Consider the following 20,905-nt stretch of genomic DNA (forward strand, 5'->3'; position numbering starts at 1 on the left):
ATCAAAGGCAGAGGAAAAACATAACTCTCCAAGTTGTGTCTTCACTGAAGGGACTTATGGTAAAGATGGTCAAAGTGCTGATAAGGACAAATGGTATTTTTGTTATTTTTACCCCCAAGGAAGTCCTTGAAAGCCTGGCCTTCCTTGTGGCTGATGGCACTCTCACCGAGCTGACCACTTTAACCCTTTCCTTAATAGTTAGCAGAGGGTCCCATCCTTAGCTCAGACAAGCAGTTCTTCATAGGGCCATCTCCACCACCAACACCACCCACCCCAACCACCACCCCAGTTGCACCTCATATACCTCATTTTAAGTTTCCCCCAAATGATTGGGCATGGAGGGCAGGGTGGGAATCAGCCAACCATGTATTTTTAAAATATAGTTGTCCTTAGTTATCCCTTGGGATTGGTTCCAAGACACTACCCCTCACCCCCACCAATACTGTGGCTGCTCAGCTCCCTCATATAAAATGGCTTAGTGTTTGCATAGAACCCACACACATCGTCTCATATACTTGGTCATCTCTGGATTACTTACAATACCTAATAGAACACAAATGCTATGTCAATAGAGTTAATACTATATTTAGGGAATAATACAAGAAAAAGTCTATACATGTCACCACAGATGCACTGTCTTTTTGAAGATTTTTGATGCTCAAGTGCAGAACCCACAGATGAAGAAGGCCAACTATGGTTACTTTATCCAATGTCTAGGTAGAAACTCCATTCTGCTCATTGAAATTTAGAAAAAATGCCAAGTTGAAAGTCCTGGTCCCCACTTTTGCAGGAGCTCAGCTAGAACCTCAGACTTCCCTCACCCCAGAGGATGCGCTACATGACCAAGAGCTAAGGCAGTATGACCACAAGCTACTTGTTTTGTGGTCAGAGTGTGCCAGTCACTGGGCCCACAGGGGAGCTAAGTTCCTGTCCAAGTTTGCTGGGTTCCCCCAATGCAGACTGCTTCTTCTTGAAGGTTAAACAGAGAACTTACTACTATTGGGCCCTAAGTTACTGCTATTTCTATGATAAGATTCCTAAATTAATAATCAGTGCCCTTAAATTCAGTTATCTTGGGGTTACAACCACCACACATCATAAAGCAACCCTTTTAATCCACCCTTCTTTAATAATCTTCTGAAACACCAGGGTGTAAATGGGATGGATCTTATTGGGACTCTGCTATAAATTTATTGTAAGCAGTTCTCCAAACCTACAGTGCAAAATCATTTTGGAGAAAGGGAAATCTGTACAAGATATCACCATACAGAAACCACATTTCTGCCCTGACACTTGATCAACTTCAAAGGGGATTCTAAGGTCTTATTTTATGTTTTGTTTCTTTCTCCCATGTATGATTGGATTGTCTAATCTTATGCCCTTTCTTTAAATGTCAAGGTTGATACATCAGGAGCATCCTGATTTGGATACCAGGCAGTAAACTTGAACATGATGTATATTTTTTTATGCACTTTCAGTTTCATTCTTTGATCCTAGTCATTCTACCTTTTTATTCTGGGTCCATTCCTTTCCCTTTCGGGGATTCTTTTCCCCATAATGCTCCTGGGTGGTCTGCTCAATTAAGACTAAATGCACATGACAGTGATGGAGAAGTCAGAATCCCAGAGATGCCACCACCCACTGTGGAACATCAGACAAGTCTCTTAACCTCCCAGAGACTGGGGGTGGGGAGGCTGATCAAGAAAAGAATTGAATTAAACAGGTGAAAGCACCTGGCAGAGTGCTCTGTCTGTTGTAGGTGCCTCATTCATGTTTAGTTATCTTCTTCCATTGTATGGTCTTCTCCATATTTGGAGAACCCTTTCCAACCAGAGGGGACTTTCCTCAAATCACAGCTTTCTATGGTGCTGCCTTTATATCACACCAAGGGAAGTCTAGTGACACTGATGCTCCCTTAGCAAGGGTGTTGCAACAGATGCAGTCGGGCTGCACCTACCTCAGTTGGGCTGCCCCTCAGCCTCCACAGCAGAGCTACAACTGGAGTACTCTCCTTCCTGGAAGAATCATGGCCCTGAACTCCCTTTGAAATTCTTGGGTTTGCATAGCAAACCTCACTGCCCTGAGCAAATGAGAGTTTTGTCCAAATGAGAAGAATTTGCAATAAAACATAAGCAACTCAGCACTCTGGCTTGCCTTTGAAAATGCAGGTTGGTAACCTATTTCAGGCCTAGGTTAGATGGTCAGTGACCAAGAGACTGGATTGAATTTGTCCCAGTGATTCTCAAACTATGGGGCATGGGCAATCACCTGGATATCTTGTTAAAAACACCCCCAGAGGATCTGATTCAGGGGCCTGGGGTTGAACCTGGAACATGCATTTCAAACCAGCTCCCAAGTGATGCTAATGCTGCTGCTTCTGGAAACACACTTCAAGAACCCCTGATTTAGCCTCTGATTGTACCCAAGGGGGGGGGGGCGTACATCTTAATCATTTCCATCTCAAATTTATATTGTCAAGGAGGAGTCAAATCTGATTTTCATTTCAGGGGACAGGTACTGAGCTAGAGAGGTCAGATGGCTTGCCTGTACCTGTGGCTGTCACCACCAGGGGCCTGGTTCTGCCCCACTGCAGTTGTCCCTGGCTGCTCCCTGCCTTGAGACTGTTGAACTCTTGCCCAACCCTGTGATGTTAGCTTTCACCTCTCACAGACCTCCGCCTCTGAAACTCAAAACTTGATAGTACCTTGACAGGAGAAAGCTTCTGCATACCAAGAGGTTGGACATAGAGGTCTTCTGATAAATAGAATTTAGTGGAAATTCCATTTGGCCCAAAGATGGATTTAAAAAAAAAAAAAATTACTTGACCCAGTTCAGTGTGTGTGTGTGTGTAACACAGATTTGTTTTCTGGGACATCTTTTATGTCTATTCATTTATTCCTAGTTTTTCCTAGCCACGGCTGTGACTCTGTCCATGCGTACTTCCCTTCGGTATCCCGCAGACCACTGGCACAAGCCGAGTGGCCGAGTCAGGCCATGAGCGCGCTGGCTGAGGCCCTCGGAGACCCCAGGGCTGGGGCCTGGCCTGGCCACGCGCCCTACCAGCGCGGGGACCCTGGGGCCGGCTTCTTTGTTAGGGCCGCGTGCACAGGGAGACCAGGAGCGCACGGGCCCCACTGCCGCCTGCTTAGCCCCAGGCCCCGAAGGACTTGTAAGCAGACAGGCTCGAGTCGAGAGGGTAAATTACGCCCCCGGGGACTTTTTAACGAAAATCCTAAATTTCATTTAGGCTGCTGGTAGACCGCGCGGTGGCAGAACCCAGGCGGTGGCTGCGACAGTCCCCGGGCCCGCGCCTCCGCCCCTCCCCGCGCGCGCCTGGTGCAGCCCCGACCACCGGGAAGCCAATCCCTCTCGGACTGCGCGCCCCGGGCCGATCGGCGGTCCCCTCCCGCCCCCAGCCTGTCCCCTCTCCCTTCCGTTTCCTTCCACGTCCCCTTCCCGCGCCCTCCCCCACCTGCAGCCCTCCCCGCGGGCTGGGAGGAAAGTCGGTAATAAGAAACCAGTTCGGTGTCACTCGGAGAGGGGGGAGATAACCCCAGAGATACACGGCAACGGAGAGAGAACTCATTTTGTGTAAAGAGGGCCTCGAGTCACCAGGGAATTCCTGGATTGTCTCAGGCTGTCGTGTGTGATGTCCATCACGCCGTGCGAACACCATCTGCTCGGTATTATGCTCTCAGTTGCCAGGCTACCTGCTGTACGCAGTAACACTTGACTGCCTGGCTCCACGTCCGCAGCGGCGGCCCAGACGCGCGGGGCGGGGGAGAGCCGAGTCCTGATTAAGCCATCTGCAAGGGGAGGGGACGCGGGCGGAGCGGGCGGCCGCGTGCGGAGCGCCGGGCTGACACCACCATCTGCTGGGGCGCGGGGAGAACAGCAGCTGCTCCCAGGGCCCCGACGAGGAACGTCTGAAAAAGGCCCGATTCAGCTCTGGGCATTTTCAAGCCAGTTATTCGCGACGTCGTTGTCACCCCGGCCTCATCCCCCCCGGCAGCCCTTTTGTGACAATCCCTCCGAGGAGCCCGCAGTCTTTGGTTCGCTGCCAGTAACCCCGGCCCCTCTCACCCAAACACCGTGCATGTTCTTGAAAACACTTCAGAGAAAATCAAGCTTCCCTGCGCGCAGATTTATAAATAAACAGCTGGCTGTTCTTGGGAGATATTTTTACCACAGCTGTTTTTTTGAAGTCGAAAACTGACTGGGGGAGGTAAGGGTGTTTTTGACACCTCCCACCTCACTGGAGCCTTTAGAAGATGGCTAAGTTCTTGTCCCTGGATGGGGGAAGATGTGTAAAACAGGTTCATTGGGTTTGATTTCTTGTTCCTCCCTTTATTTTACTGGAGAGTGAGAAGGTTTGGAGAGTAATGAAGATCTATGTAGCCAATCGGATTTGAGGGGAAGAGAATGTATTAAGATTCTGTGGAGAAAGCAAGGGAGGTCGTTGGGCAGGGAGTGGAGAACAAGCCAGTAATTAAAACTAAAAATACTGCATCATTTGGCTTCCAGGCATTACATGTTGCATGACGAAAGCTCAGCCTGGTTTCCTCTAATTGCACCACACAGTGTGTGTCCTCCTTAGAAACAAGAGCAGAGACTTGAAATCATGAAATTTGACAGACTATTTCTCATTAAGCCTTCTTAGACTGGAGGTTAAAAGAAGTCTGTAATGTGAAGGAGCTCCGCCAGCTTAATTTGTAATGCAAGTCACTTGATGCGCCTTCACACTTTGCAATACACACCTGAGGCTGGGGCGGTAGGTGACTCTCACCTGCTGTTGAAGGTAGCAGAGCTTGCTGGGAAGGTACTGAGATGTTTCACTGGTGATCCTTCACCAGTGCACACAGCCCTCCTGCCTGTGTTTTTCAGTGAGGAACCCCAAGGCATAACTTTGGGGAGAGGATCATTTGGGGAAATATGGAATCCCTGGAAGTAATCACTATTCTATCCCTTTGGGAGTATTTTTCCCCCACAGGGGGGGGGGGGGGAAAGTGGCTCAATAGATGAACATCATCACCCCATTTGCCTCTCCATTTCTTTTCCCTTTGGAGAGAAATATCTGGGAAAGCAAAGGTTCCCGCTCCTCCCCTGGGGCATACTCTCCAGCTGTGTGGAGCTGGTCACACAGGACAAGAATATCTCAAAGTACACAAAGAAAACAGGGCCAGTCAGGGCAGCCCTCTCAAAAACTCAAGGTACAAAAACCTGTTATCTTTCCTTGGGTCTCATTTCTCTTCAACTTCCTTCTCCCTTTCAAAACTGGAAAGCATGAAATATACTGAAACATGCAGAAAAATACTTTATATCAATATTCTTGCTGATGGACTATGCATCAGTGTAAACTGGCTTGTAAACGTGTTAAGTCAGCCATTTGGATGGGTGGCAAGAAACAGCTCTATCCTGTGAGAAGGAAAGGCTTGGAAAGCAGGTAGCAAGTGTTGGGGAGAAAGAAGACCCTGAAATATCTAGACCCCTGCAAGGGTCAGGCATAAAATAAACTTTTTGGAAACATCATGATTTGGGGCTTTTTTTTTTTTGGCATTAGACTTTTTTTAAGCAACATTAAAAATATTGCATGGCTCTCTACTTAATTACAGAAAAAAAAAATGCACACCCAAAAAAGTTTTATGAACTTCAGGGCCAGCACTTATGTGTGACACTGCACATTCTTGAGAGACACGCTAGGGATTTGGTCTACAGGCCACTCTTAAGTGTGCATCTGGCCCCACGCATAGCCTAGACAGGGCCAGGGCAAGTGGAAAGAATCTTGCATTTAGAACCAAGCTCAGTATTCTAGGTCTGCTAGTTAGGAGTCATTCACTTACTAGTTGCTACACTAACTAGCAGGACACTTGAGCCACTGTTGCTGGGGTAAGAGGAGGAGTGTGTTGTGTTGTGGTCTTTGTTTTTGTTTATTCTGTTTGTTTGGGTGGATGGAAAGAGGGAAGAAGTGCAACCAAAGATGTGGTGTAGATGGAAATTCAAGGGTGGAAGGAAAAGTCACGAGGCTCAACCTATGCAGTGGGAGGAAACTGGAGTACATCAAGCTGGGGTCGTGGGGAATTAAATCCAGGACTCTCCGTCTAGGACAGAGATGACTTTAACTCTGTGTTTTGAGAGGAAACTGCCAGCATGATCAACAATATCTACATTGAAAAGGTAGCGACACAAAAAAAAGAGAAAAATGCTAAAATCCAATTCGCATTATAATAATTTTTAAAACAACCACAGAGTTGTTCACATTCCTTTCTTATTCTTTAGGTCTCATGATAGTCACTCAGGGTATGGCTGTTATTGTCCTTACAGCTGTACCCACTTACTTTGTATATACCTCAGAAATCATCTCCTCTAGGTTCAGATTAGTTGATTAAAACTTTAATGATCTAGAAGAAGTATTTCTGCAGAACAATACTTGCCATTACCAGATGTGCTTGGTATAAGTGTCTAGAAACTAAATCTCATCCCACACCTGATGTCCCATCAACTATTTTTCCTACATAGTGCCCTCTCTGCCCAGCTGTTTAGATCCCTCTGAGCATATCCTCCAGGGCTTGCAGGGGATTAGCTCTCTGTCACTTTCTATCCCCTCAGGACCCCAGTCCTTAAAAATTGCCATTAGTTGACTTTCTGACATACAATTATAGAATCAAAGTCCCAATCCAGCCCCCCACATTCAAATCATCCTAGACACATGAGACACGATTCCATTTTTAAAGATGTTAAGCAATTACACAGCTTTGGTCAAAATAAAACATCGCCAATGCTCACCATCCACAACTCTGACCAGCAAGATTTTTAAATCCCTTCAATGTTGTAATTAATTAGAATAACATCAAATATTGGATCTGTTGATTAAAAAAAAAAATTCAGCCGTTTTCTGGGTTTGTCCCTCCTACTTGCTAAGATGTCCATTTTGGCCAAATGGACGGTAAGGAGGAAGAATCATGGGCGGGGTCAGGACACCTCCACGCTGACGGTGAGCCCAGCCCGAGGGCTTATTCCTTTTCCTAGGAGCGCAGGGAAATGAGTTGAAACTCCAGTTCATATCCTTTAGTTTCACCTGAAACACACTGGACTTGGCTCAGACTTCCCAAATTGTGACAAAGCCACATTCTGTCACAATCCCCTGTAGCCTCTGTTTCTACTGAGGGAAGGCCGGGTTTGAGGACTGCTGGATTGTTTTTATAGAAATATAATGGGTGCCCCTGAGAACCCCTAGGGCCTGCTCCCTGCCCCGTCCCAGGGCTTTCTCCTGAGAGGGCAGCGAGTGTCCATGAGGAATCACTGCATCCATCTCTCTTCTTGTCCCCCCAGGAGCCGCACCCAGTTGGGCTTCCCCGGACCACAGGCCCTTTGCAGTCCTCTGTGCCCCCAGGCTCGAGCAGCATGGTCTCTGGGGCCAGTCCTGCTGGTCCTGGCTTCCTGGGCAGCCAGCCTCAGGCAGCCATCATGAAGCAGATGCTGATTGATCAGCGGGCTCAGCTGATGGAGCAGCAGAAGCAACAGTTCCTGCGGGAGCAGAGGCAGCAGCAACAGCAGCAGCAGCAGCAGCAGCAGCAGATTCTGGCTGAGCAGGTACTGTGTGTCTGTGGTGTGATCCATCCATTCAGCAAGCACTTATGTGGCACCTGCTGTCTGTGAGGGACTCACCACAATCCCTGTCCCTGGCACACAGACCAGCAATTCCCAGGACCATAGAAGAACCTACAGAATTTAGAGCTTTTCAATTAGTTAGGCTTTTTCCTCTAATGAATTAGTTTGTTCTTAAAAGGCAAGCTTCGGCCATCAATTTGAAGGCCCGTTTCTCAGAGACAGTTCTTCAATCCGAGGCTGGCTCCTTGTCTTCTGGATCCTGGTACAGGGATCTGCGTCATCAGCCTGCAGTGGGGGCTGGCTCTCATTCTTCTGAGGCCCTCATATTTCTAGCATGGAGCAAAAAAATAATAATTCCAGGAACTTTGTTTCTTGGGAAGAAAGTGGCAGGAGGAGGGACTGCAGAGAATTCTGCAGAATTGGTCACGAACAATGGACTGGGAACAATAGCAGAACAATAGGGCCTACAGAACCACCTGGAAACCTGAACTGGGGGTCACAGAGAGGGTGAAAACTTAAGAAAGTTCCTGACAGCTTTTAAAACAGCTCAGGAAATCTGTGAGTTAAAGGAAGGCCTGACACAAATACACCACTACCTTAGGCATCTTTGTCCACCCCTGCCATATAATTCCTCCAGCTTTGAAAGAAAGCCTTCCCTGCAGACCGCTCCTGTAGGTTTTGATTTGTTTTGTTTTTACAGATGCCTGAGCCTGATTTAGTATTATCCCAGGGAGGGCCTGAGGCCGCCTGCAAGAGATCCCCAGATGGCCCCTGTGGGGCCCTGCCCAGGGGATCTCACACAGCAGCTTCTTTATTGTGAGAGGTGGGAGGTTGTCATATAAGGCTCAAGGCCCAACATGGCTCTGACTCATGGTAATCCTTCTAGAATGTTCCTAATGAGATCAGAATTCTAGAAATTTACAAAGCATCCACCACTGCCTATTTACAAGATTCCAGGTAGGACACAGGCATATCGATGTCCCTACTAACCAAGAACAGCAGCTCGAAGTAACACCAGTTATCCCCCAAAGAGAAAAGTTGTCCTGTTGGGCACAGTTCACTCATGTTCCCTGTTTTTGCTTTGCTTCCTGAACAGCTGTGTAATTATCTCCCTTTTTACCAAGGTCAGTCAGCCGCCTGGCAGCTATTGTACAAACAAACCTCTATCCCTCTCACCCTGCATAAGGTGTGTGACAAGCAGCCATGCTAATATCTCTCAGGCGGTGATAAATGGAGCTGCAGAGGGAAGCTGGGTTTTGTAAATCCTCTCCTCGGCCAATCCCAGGAAATTTCAGGTGTGCCTGAGATGTTGAGTGATGGCTTTTGATACGTGTGCTGCCACCAAAGCACAGGGGGAAGTCAGGGTGACCAGGCAGAAAGCACAGTGCCAGTCCCAGGATATTCCTAGGAGCCAGATCAGCCAAGCTCTGGGGGAATAAAGAAGGAGGTAGGAGCATGTAGAAGGAGATGTATTAAATGATGCCCAGAGATTAAGAGGTAAGAAAATGAGCAAGACCTCTTGGAATCCAGGACATGGAGAGAGAGACAGGACTCCTTGGAAAAGATGGCAGGGGGACTGTGACCTGAATGCAATTCTTCAGCAACCGTGTGTATTTATAATAGGGGTCCAAGTCGAGATTATTTTACTCAGGGTGAGAACCTGCCCATCCTCTTGCTTGCAGTGGTGATTTTGAAACAAACCACTTGGCCTCTGACTTCATCTACCAGATTAAGTTTGAATAATTTCCTTCATATAGCTGGTTTCACAATCACATGAGATAATGTGTGCAAATGTCTTTGGAGGCTGTATGCTCTGTACTAACTTATATGGGGACCCAACGTGAAGAGCTGCAACTCATGTGCCAGCCACATCAGAATGGCATCTTGCCCTGGCCTACAGATAGCACTTATTAGTGCAGGCTATCCTGGGGAGTCTCCAAGGGGTGAGCTGTCAACTTTTTGCTAGAGAATGAATACTGCCTGTCACATCAACACCTTGATGATTTTCTGTCTCTGCAGCATTGAAAGTGTCCTGGCAATTTTTAATTTTGGAAACAGTGTATTGGAAACACTTGGGTTTCCTGAAAGGCCATATGAGGGAAAACAGAAGGATTTGGGATCACAGATCTTTGGGAACTTATAAACTGATTCTAGTTGAAAGCAGACGTGGGTTAACATTAAATGCCTCACTCTCCAGGAGCAAGGCCCTGTCACTTCTCATCTGTTCACAAAGGGTCAACAGAATTGGGAATTTTAGATATGAAAGAAATTGAGATAGTGAAGCCCAATCATTTTACAAATGAGGAAATTAAGGTGTCATGGTTTGGATATGAAATATACCCCAAAAGCTCCGGTTAGTACAGGAATATGTAGGTGGGGAGACTGGATTATGAGAGCTGTAACCTAATCAGTCCATCCTAGTTTGAATGAGTCACTGCAAGCAGGAGGGGGGTCACTGGGGAATGCCCTGGGAGGGTCCTTCTTCCTTATGGCCCCTTCCTCTCCCTTCCTCTCTCTATTTCCTGGGAACCATGAGTAGAGCCGGGGTCCTCTACCATACCCTTCTGCCATGATGGCCTGCCTTACTTGGGTCCAGAGCAATGGAGTCGGTCAACCATGCACTGAACCTCTAAAACCATGAGCCAAAAATAAACTTTTCTTCCTCTAAGTTGTTCTTGTCAGGTGTTTCAGTCACAGTGACGAAAGCTGACTAACACTTAAGGCCAGGGAACTTACGTGATTTATTTGAGATCACAGAACTAGAGAGAGGCAGAGCCAAGAGGGAAATGGGACTCCTGACTCCTGACTCCAGGCCATAGCCCAGGTTTGTTGCTCTCTGTAAGTGGCACAGTTTAATCCTTTTTTTTTTTTTTTTTTTTAATGCTGGGAATCAAACCCCGGGCCTTGAGCATGCTAGGCAAGTGCTCTGCCACTGAACTATACCCCAGACCTAAATATTATGGGAAGTTCAGCTGAGGAGAAACTTTTAAATGCTCAGCTAACTCTCAATAATGCCTCTATATTGCTGCCTAAAAGATTAGCATGGTTTCTGGTCGACTCTTTAATGGTCTGCACGTCGATAAATGTCAAGAGTTTTCTGCAGAGTCCTATGGTAGGCACTCAGCTGGGGTCAACGGGGTAGAGGCTGGTGTGTTTTTCTTCTGGATGCCAGAATGCTGGCTGGCCTTGTAGAGAAAAAGAAAATTATAGAGTTGCTCAGGAACAAACACGAGAGAAAAAATAGTAAGCCAACACATGTGGTAAGAAGTGGTCTATGTGTGTTATTTTTATAATGAATACTCTAAAGAGCAGGGCCTTGTTGTAGGTTCCTTAGAGCCCTTGCAGATGAAGGTGCTTCATGCATATTCAGCAGATGCAAGAAGGAGGTCAACCAGCCTCCAAAGGTCACGCAGCTACTCAGGGGCAGCCCTAGAACTAATACCTCTTTCTGTTCTCTTTCCACCTCACTCTGGGTCCTCTTGCTTTGCACATACAGCATGATAATGATCGTAATAGCCTGCCCGGTGTACTGGTAACAATATAGTAGTGCAAATTCCCAGGAGTGGCAGAAGAAAGATGAAAATGCTGGCCTCCTGGATCTTGGTACATGTGGAATCCCATGTGGTTTCCTCAAAGCAGTAAATGCTGAATATTTTACTTGTAGAGATGCATGTTACAGGCAGTGTGGCTTCATGGGAATAAGATTAGCTCTTTTATATAGCCCCTGAGGATCGCATCCTCCTATGCCCAAAGCATCTATTCAGGTCATTGAAAAGTAGTTGCTTGTCCCTTTGAGCTGGGTCCCCATGGTGCTAAGGAAAGGCATGCAGGCCAAGGTTGGAAAATTCAAGTCCAAACCACCTCCCTCAACACGCACTCCTCATGAGCCAGCAAGTCACATCCAAAATGCAGGAAGATGTTCACCAAAAGCATTCAGAAATGTTCGTAGCAAAGATATCATGTCAGCCCATACTAGAAACACCCAAAATGACCACCAGCGGTAGGATGGGTGAATTGTGGTATATTCATAGAATCAATGCTAATCTCTTTTTACAATAAATTTATTTTTTATTCTTTATTCCTTGGTATTGGGGATTGAACCTAGGGGGACTTTTCCACTGAGCCATATCCCAACCCTTTTTTATTTTGAGACAGCATCCAGCTAAGTGCTAAAGGTCTTGCTAAGTCACTGAGACTGGCCTTGAACTTACAATCCTCCTGCCTCAGCCTCTAGAGTTGCTGGGATTACAGGCATGCGCCACCATGCCAGGTTGAAGCCCTTTCTATGAAGTACAAAAGCAGACTTAACCAGTGTACATTGTTAAAAGTTAGGCTGATCATACCCCTGGTCAAGGGAGGGTGATGACCAGAGGGGCACCAGGAGCTGTTATAGACCTATGGAAGCTGTTTCCTGGATTGTGTTCACTTTGTACAAATCCACCCACCTGTGTACTTGAACTTTGCACACTTTCCTGTTTGCACGTTATTTTTCAACACAAAGTTGAGTTTTGAGAAACAACCCTGCCTTCTCCAACTCCCAGGTCGTATAATCAAGTGTCCTTCCCCCATCTCACGTCCCCATCTCTTTTGTCCTCTCTCGTTCTAGCAGTTGCAGCAGTCTCATCTCCCCCGGCAACACCTCCAGCAACAGCGGAACCCATACCCTGTGCAGCAAGTCAATCAGTTTCAAGGTGAGGCCGTTCTGCACCGCTTCTGCCTTATCCTTCTCAGTGGCAAAGCGTAGGGAATGCGTGGCCTGTGGCGTTGCCTTACAGTCTGTATTTGTGTCTAGAGAGTCTCGCAAATATTTAGCAGCTGGCAGGAGAAGAGTACCAAGCATTCAGAATGGATTCCTGGAGGCCCCTATTGTGCTAGGAATTGTCATTTTGGTCACTGGGTCACAGAGAGCCCAGGGGAATGGGGTGGTGGTGGAAGGGGAGACTTCAGGCAGCTGTCCTTTGGCAAAGGAACAGCGTCTCTCACTAGTTTAGTAACCAGTAAGGACATACCAGTGCCTACTGGCCCAGTATCAGCATTTTTTATGTCTAGATGGTCATGTTAGTGACCACAGGGCCCAAAATCGTGTGCTGTATCTTTCTTGCTAATCCCAACAGGTAAGGTGACTAAAACCCTCACTTCCAACAACCAAGTGGAAGAATCTGGCTTGAAACAAACACTAGTCTATGTCGAACGTAGAAGAAAGGTAGAGCCTTGAGGCCAAGTGAATTGTGTCAAACCTGCTGCCAGTTGCAAAAATCCTGAATTGTGGGCACACTGTATGCCAGCGTAGCCACCTCATGTAAATGCAGAAGGCCCACTCGAATATCAAGCCCTCCCAGTCTCCAAGAGAGAGCCCTGGAGAGTCTCGTATGGCTGGAGGAAGAGCCTAGGACCCTTCCCAGTCTTACCCACAAGAGTTTTCAGGGGGCCACAGAAACCCTAATTCTCACCCTCTGCCTGTTTAGTGGGATCCAGATCAGTGTTCTAACCCCTCAATGTTACCGACCCTTTAAGAATCTGCTGGAAGCATGTTATTTGCAGGAAAATGGATGGAAGAGTCCCTTCATTTGTCTCATTGTGACAAGTGAAATAAACCAAACTCAGAAAGTCAAGGGTCATACGAAATTTTATTTTTATATGATGTGCATGTACAAATATGTAACAACAGATCTCAACATTATATTCAACTGTAACACACCAGTTTAAAAAAAAATAGGGGGGGAAAGAATCTGTTGGAAGCTACAGAGCCTCTGCACAGAAATATGCATATATGTAAATATATGCAAACTCTGACATCATTGCACATGTGTGACACTCGGGAATTTGATCAATAGACTAGGTGAACAATTTATGACCTGGGGTAGCACTTCTCAGTCTTTGGGTTATAACAGATGATTAAAATGATTTAGTGAGTCATAATTCACATGTTTTAAATGAAATACAATAGAAATTATCAGGGCATATCAGAAATGTTAGTTTCTATTATAAACCCATGTGTATATATACTGGATCACTCACTATGACTTGTGGCTTAATGAGTATGAAACCCACTAGCAGTTACTGATAGATCTTGTTGAAGAGTGCTTGTGAAAACACTAGGCCTTGAATAACTCCTACTCCTATGCACCCCTGGACCATTTATATGACCCTAGACCCCTTTGGACTTGACCCAGGGAAAGACAAAAGGAATTGACCTGTGCACAGGTGTACTGATCAGTGCCAGTATTCTTTGAAGAAGTGCTGTTTCAAGTTTCACCACTGGAGAAGACTGGGGGGAGAGTCACTGTGACAAAGTCTTTGTCGCAGATACAGAGCCCTCCTTTTCACCTGAGTTCTCAAACTTGAGCCTGCAACAGAGTCACCAGCAGAGCTTATTAAAGCACAGGCAGCTGGACCCCTTTAACAGGGTTTCTGACTCAGTAGGTCCAGCCAGGCGCCTGAGAGTTTGCATTTCTAACAGGTTCTCATGAGTTACCAATCCAACTGGCTAGGGGAGCACACTTTGAGAATTGCTGCTTTAAAAACATAAATGCCGATATACCAATCACAGAGTCCCTTGAATTTTCTAGGTTCATAACTCACTTTTTGAAATAAAGGATCCACCAGAGTTGAATAATTCCTCTGTGTTACAGGACGTAGATATGTATTTATATGACTCTTCTGAATGCTTTGAGTCTAGGTTAAAAGTTAGTAGGGCCCCTGAGCTGATTGGTCTGAGATATAATAATTTTTTTGCTATGTTAAGTATTTTCCAGGATCCCTAGATAGTGTGATGTTATGCTCCTGGGAAGATGGTAAATTGATAGATAATAAATATAGTCCTCAGAGAGAAGCTCTATTAGGAATTACTTGCATGGTTATTACACCATGCTCGTAACCACCACGCAGTGTAAAGGTCTTAATGACCATCCTTTTTCCTGTTGAGTTCCTTGCCTTTGAGTGATAATCCACACCAAATGCTTCTTTTTCACAAATATAGAATTGTGAATGAAAACAGAACATAGAACCTTTTAGGGGAAAAACACTTCATATTGCCATCTCTGTTTGAATATGGAAGATTTTCTCTGACATTGTGATGTTAACCAACAGACAAGAAAATTAATGTGACTACAGTGTCTCACAATAATATCTGTTTTAGACAAAAAGAAAAAGGAAAAGTAGTCTGTTTAACTCACTTAGTAATCGGGTAAAGACAATTAATTCTTTGGATGCATTTGAATTTTTTTCCTTTGTATGTTTAAAATAACGGAAAGCATAAAACTGGGCTAATAGAAAGCTTTATATTTCGCTTAGGTTGAAAATATTGTGCTGATTGCTGATATTTAAATGCTTTTTTTAAAAAATAAGAATTGCATCTAGATGGTGCCGTCATTTATGCTAAGTAAAAGTAATGGTTGGCTTTGAATAATGTTTCACTACCTGTTAAAGGGCATTTCAACATTTCTGCCTTCTAAAGAAAGGAACCTATTTCCCATTCACAAAATTAGTCCAGACAATACTCAGTCCTTCAACATCCATTATAAATATAAAACTAAAATGTCCAAATTATGAAAGTCCTGTAATCTGTTTCCAGCCGTCTTCTCCATCAGTCTGTTTATATAATCTGAGTCTATCCAATCAATCTCTGAGTCAGCAATATTTTTCCCTTAAATTTTTTGTAAACAACTCAATAACTCATTTCACGATCTGATTGGCCATGCAGTCGATACAAATTCAGTGGTGAAGGTCACAAAACTTTATAACAAGATTACAAGTTGAAGGAGATACTACCATCCAGTGTTTGACCAAGAGGGTTTGATTTTTTTCCAAAAATTACTTGGATATAATTAAGCTTAAAAAAATTGAAATGCTTCTAGGGATTTAAGTTTTTAGATCTTTCAGTTTCCCCTTAGTACTGTTTCATTTTTCAGTGTAGCCTCATATTGATCAGAAGCCACAAAAACTTAAGTCATAATCAAAATTCCCATAATTTTATTTCTTAAAGAAAGGAAGAAAATGTGGAGATGTATTTGCTGCCCAGAAATCAATAACCCCATCAGGAAGACAAAAACATGCTTCAGTTATCTGCCAAGGTGCCAGGCTTAACAAGGTTAGACTGTTCTCAGCTGGTTTCTCATCACAGTTCCAGATGGGATCAAATTTGCTTATAATATCGATCAGCTCCTGTGCTGCATCTTCTTTAAATGTCCAGGAAAAAGAACTATTTTTCTTTTTCCCATAGACTTAATCATTAGCAGAGCCATAGAAAAATCTATTTTTGTGCTCCTCCCAGCCCTTTACAACATTGACTGGTGTTCCACAGGTGACATTTCCATTCACTTGGCTGGTCTGGAAATGTAATGGGAATCAGAAAGAAGGGCTTCATTCAAATGCCTAATTGAAGTTGAATGACTTGGTGCTAATAGATATTCTGGCCAACATTTAAACAGCATCACAGAACTATTGGTTGGTGATCTGCAGAGAGAAGTTCACAGTCATTGCAGATTGGAAAGGGTAGACTTTGCTACAAAGTTCATTGCCAAGAAGCAAGTAACAAGATGATTTCTTTTTCTAGCTCTAGAAGCTGATCAGTTTGAACTGACATGTATGAGTCAGAGAATCCAGAGCATGTGGAAATCTACAGGATGGATCTAAAAAAATGTCCCATTTGTCAAAATAGCTACTGGGCAGAAGGGATGACATCCGACCTCTCAAATCCTACTCCAGTCTCCAAGGAAATCAGCCTAATGGTTTCCATTGATAGCATTCTCTACTGAGCCACATTCCACTTCACAAATAGAATGTGCAGCGAGATCAGACATTTCCTCTTAATTTAGCTGGAGAGATGAATTCCCCCCTCACCTTCAAAGAAAATGGTATCCTGTTGGGTTGATGGCATCATATCCAGAAGAGTGAGAAAGAGTGTGCTTCTGAAATGCATACCTGTAATCCCACTGACTCAGGAGGAGTGCAAGTTTAAGGCCAGCTTCAGCAACTTAGAGAGGCCCTAAGCAACTTAGTGAGACCCTATTTCAAAATTTTTTTAAAAAGGCTGGGGATGTGACTCAGTGGTTAAGTACCCCTGGGTTCAATTCCCAGTGCAAAAAGTAGCGGAAATTTGGGTGACTTTAATTTTTGTCTTTGTGCTTTTCAATAATTTCCAAATTTTGCATAATCAGCATATGTTATAATTAGAAAAATAATAATCATTTTTATTAAAGATATATTATCCGAGTAAATCCTTTCATATTAAGGATTTTGTCATTTCCAAAGGACATTCCAGCAACTTGCCACAGTATAATGTTTATGGAGGAGAGTGAGTGATGAGTGTCCTGTGTTTTCCTGCAGGCTCACCCCAGGATATAGCAGCCGTGAGAAGCCAGGCAGCCCTCCAGAGCATGCGAACGTCACGGTTGATGGCACAGAACGCAGGCATGATGGGAATGGGGCCCTCCCAGAACCCAGGGACGATGGCCACAGCTGCGGCCCAGTCAGAGATGGGACTGGCCCCTTACAGCACCACACCTACCAGCCAGCCAGGAATGTACAGTATGAGCACAGGAATGACCCAAATGTTGCAGCACCCAAACCAAAGTGGCATGAGCATCACACACAACCAAGCCCAGGGGCCGAGGCAGCCTGCCTCTGGCCAAGGGGTTGGCATGGTGAGTGGCTTTGGTCAGAGCATGCTGGTGAACTCAGCCCTGACCCAGCAGCACCAGCAGATGAAAGGCCCAGTGGGCCAGGCCTTACCAAGGCCCCAAGCCCCTCCAAGACTTCAGAGCATCATGGGAAGTGTCCAGCAAGGAGCACAAAGCTGGCAACAGAGGAGCTTGCAGGGAATGCCCGGAAGGACTAGTGGAGAACTGGGCCCATTCAACAATGGCGCCAGCTACCCACTTCAAGCCGGCCAACCCAGACTGACCAAGCAGCACTTCCCCCAGGGACTGAGCCAGTCGGTTATGGACGCTAACACTGGCACAGTGAGAACCCTCAACCCGGCTGCCATGGGTCGGCAGATGATGCCACCACTCCCGGGGCAGCAGGGCACCAGCCAGGCGAGGCCCATGGTCATGTCTGGGCTGAACCAGGGCGTCCCTGGCATGCCAGCCTTCAGCCAGCCCCCAGCGCAGCAGCAGATGCCCAGTGGCAGCTTCGCCCCCAGCAGCCAGAGTCAAGCCTATGAGCGGAACCCTCCTCAGGACATGCCATACAATTATAGCGAAGGCGCTGGGGCTTCCTTCCCTGGACTCCCGGATGGTGCAGACCTAGTGGACTCCATCATCAAAAGCGGGCCAGGGGATGAGTGGATGCAAGAGCTTGATGAATTATTTGGTAACCCCTAGTCAAGAGGGGTCCCGGGAGCCACAGCTACAGTGGTACAAGCTTACCACGTGGAAAAGAAACAGGATGCTGACCCGTCCTTGTTTTTTTGTTTTTTTGACCCACGTAAACTGAGCAAAACTTCAGCTGGCTGATGGTGGAAGATCCAGGTGTCCACCATGGCCCAGTGGGGCCTCGTTCACCTGGTTTTCACACAGCAATCGAGCTGAGATGCCATGCCGATCCCTGCTGCAAAAGAGGAGATGGGGAGGGCAGGGGGGGAAGACGAAGGAAGTGAAGCCCCTCTGCTCAGCGCCCCCTGTGATGGCCCGACCCAGCAAGAGCTGCTCCAGCCCAGAGGGACTGGACTGTGGCCAGAGGTGAGGTACCCGCCAGCCCTCCTGCTCCAGGTCCAGGGACTACAGCTTAGGAGACACAAGAGACAGAGCCTCAGCCAGGGAGAGTCCCACAGAGGCTGCTAGCCACCGCACAGGCAGGTGCAGGTCAGAAACACTCCAGTCTCTGAGTGGGAAGAGACGCGCCTTCCAGACACGCTCCTGTATTTGCAGAACAGGCAGGAAGAACAGGGACTGATCCCAAAGGACCACCAAGGATCGTGCAGGCCTGTCTTCTGCCCCTGCCCATGAACCTCAGGCCAGCTGAGTTTGAGAAGGGCCTTCTGGCAGTCCTAGGGAGCTGCCCCATGCCAATCAGCACTCCAGGCTGAGCAGAGTCTTTGGGGGTCAATACAATAATAGACATGCAGGTGGCTCTCATCTGCTCCTGGTGACCACAGGGTGGAGGGACCCCTGCTGGATTGTGTGGGTCAGCCAGGCCTCCTCCTTCACCCCTGCCTCTGGACCCCCTCACTGCACCCAGCCTGCCTTTGCTTCTCCTTAAAGGCCATCCAAGAAGAGGTGAAGCTTTGGAGCAAAGTCAGAATAAATGCAAAACTGAGACAATGCCTGGGAGGCCAAGGGGACACTGGAGACTCTTTGTCCCACTTGCATAGAGTGGAACGAATGTCTGCTTGGAACAGAGTGTGCTGCGCATGTGGGTTTACATGAGCTACACGTCTGATACTTCTGATACCCCCAGGGAGGAGTGGCCTGGAGAGCACCAGTTCTGACTCTCTCGGTGAGAATCCCAGGGTTGTCATTCTAAAATTGGCCTTGCACAACATCTTTCTCATCATCAAACACCAATATAAAACCCCAGAGATGGAGGAACAGAAAAATCAATAGCTCTGCCTTCCGGATTTGGATAGTGAACCGGGGAGGTTCCTTTCCTAAGGGCAAGGTGATCCACTTCGGGAATTCTGTACAGGTGTCCTCTGATACTCTCAGCTCCACCCTAAGTGACACCTCCATGTCTGTTGGTCTGCCTCCCCTCCCATGGAGGCAAAGTGGCACAAGTTGAATGGACTTTCCTCCTGTCCCTGGTCCCCTCGTGTCCTACTTGCTGGCTCCCTTCTGTGCACCAACACACAACTCAGCACAGGAGGTCAGAACCCATGGAGGCCGCACTGGCCGAAGGCGAGTTCCAGGGGAAAGCTGGGCAGAGGACTGTGCGGAGGAGGCAGGCAGGCATCGCCCTTGACTTGCTCTGCATCTGCCAGGAGTCTAGACCTGCTCAGCCAAGGGTAGGAGGGGAGGCCAGAGGCACCTGGCTGATGGAAGGTGGTGGCAGGATGACTGTGAACTTCCTGAATGGGGAGGGAAGCTGAGAAGAAACAGATGAAAACCAAAAAGTAAAAAACAAATGTGAGACACAGATAAATGATTATTACCCTTTCCTGCAAGGTTCAGGAAATGAATATATAAGCAATGAGGAGGAGCTGGAGGAGGCTGATGGAGAGGGGGAGCCTCCATCATCTCCTCAAAGCTTCCTCCAGCCGCTCAGTCCTGGGACCAACGAATAGAGAGGTAGATTTTAATAAGGTTGTTTTGTTTTGTTTTTACTACGGTGCTGATGTATATGTAATGTCTAAAAAAAAGTTATTTGTACATAAGTTTTTACAATACTGCAGATATCACTGGGTCTACTATCTGTAAAAAAATATATATACATATAAATATATATATACTGTTTGTTTAAAATAGAGTATTTTTATTTCATTCCTTCACTCATCATCACAACAGTGGTATTGCACTTCAGATTACATCTAATGACTAATTTGTACTGTATGACCTATGGCAACTGGCTCCATTTGATTCAGATTTTTCTAGTTTTCTGTTTTTACTTTGTACATTGAGCATTGCTTATTTCCTTTTAAGAGATGTACAGGACTCTGAAATGTAGACATGAGGTGATGTTGACATACCACTTTTAAAGAAAAAACAAAACAAAACAAAACAAAAATAAATGATCATTATCTGAATCAATCCCAAGTAGAGTTCATTTTGGGATTCTCCCTGGGTTTCCAGCATTAATAAGTGGATGTATTATTCCTGGGTTTTAATTAATTGATTAACTGTCGTTCTTTTCTCAAAATTTGGATGTCACGATTTAGAGATTTGTTTAACAACAGACATCAATCATTCCTGCCCTTTTTAATCCAACCTCACAACTGAAACTTTCTAAATTTGCTGGTGTACTCTGGAGGGTGTGGCCAAGGGAAGGGAGAAGTCTCCTTGGCAGGGGACATCTTGGGGTCCATTTATCAATTCAGTACCATAGCAATTCAATTTCCAGCTGGCACATTCAGAGCACTCGGAAAATGGATAATAAAAATTTGGCAGGGGGGGCAAGAATCAAGAAATAAAGCAGGCATGGTGGCACACACCTATAATCCCAGCTACTCAGGAGGCTAAGGCAAGATGATCACAAGTTCAAGGCCAGTCTGGGCCACTTAGCAAGATCCCGTCTCAAGAAATGAAAAGGTCTGGGGATGTAGCTCAGTAGAAGAGCATCTCTGGGTTCAATCTCAGTACTGCATGAACACAAAATTAAGCAATATGTTAGTGGGGAGTAATATAGGGGTCTTACTCCACTA

General features: G+C 46.1%; 1 protein-coding gene across 1 annotated transcript in view; it reads left to right on the forward strand.

The window, feature by feature from the left end:
* Positions 1–20,229, forward strand: part of Maml3 (mastermind like transcriptional coactivator 3) — a 393,608-nt gene extending 373,379 nt beyond the window's left edge. Inside the window, exons 3-5 of the mRNA XM_076864288.2 lie at positions 7,330–7,590; positions 12,215–12,299; positions 16,936–20,229. Of these exons, the coding sequence (XP_076720403.2) occupies positions 7,330–7,590; positions 12,215–12,299; positions 16,936–17,933 (1,344 nt within the window). The 3' untranslated portion in view covers positions 17,934–20,229. The remainder of the gene's footprint in view (positions 1–7,329; positions 7,591–12,214; positions 12,300–16,935) is intronic.
* Positions 20,230–20,905: the final 676 nt, after the last annotated feature.

The sequence above is a fragment of the Callospermophilus lateralis genome, chromosome 8, assembly GCF_048772815.1.
Source record: "Callospermophilus lateralis isolate mCalLat2 chromosome 8, mCalLat2.hap1, whole genome shotgun sequence".
NCBI classification, from domain to species: Eukaryota; Metazoa; Chordata; class Mammalia; order Rodentia; family Sciuridae; genus Callospermophilus; species Callospermophilus lateralis.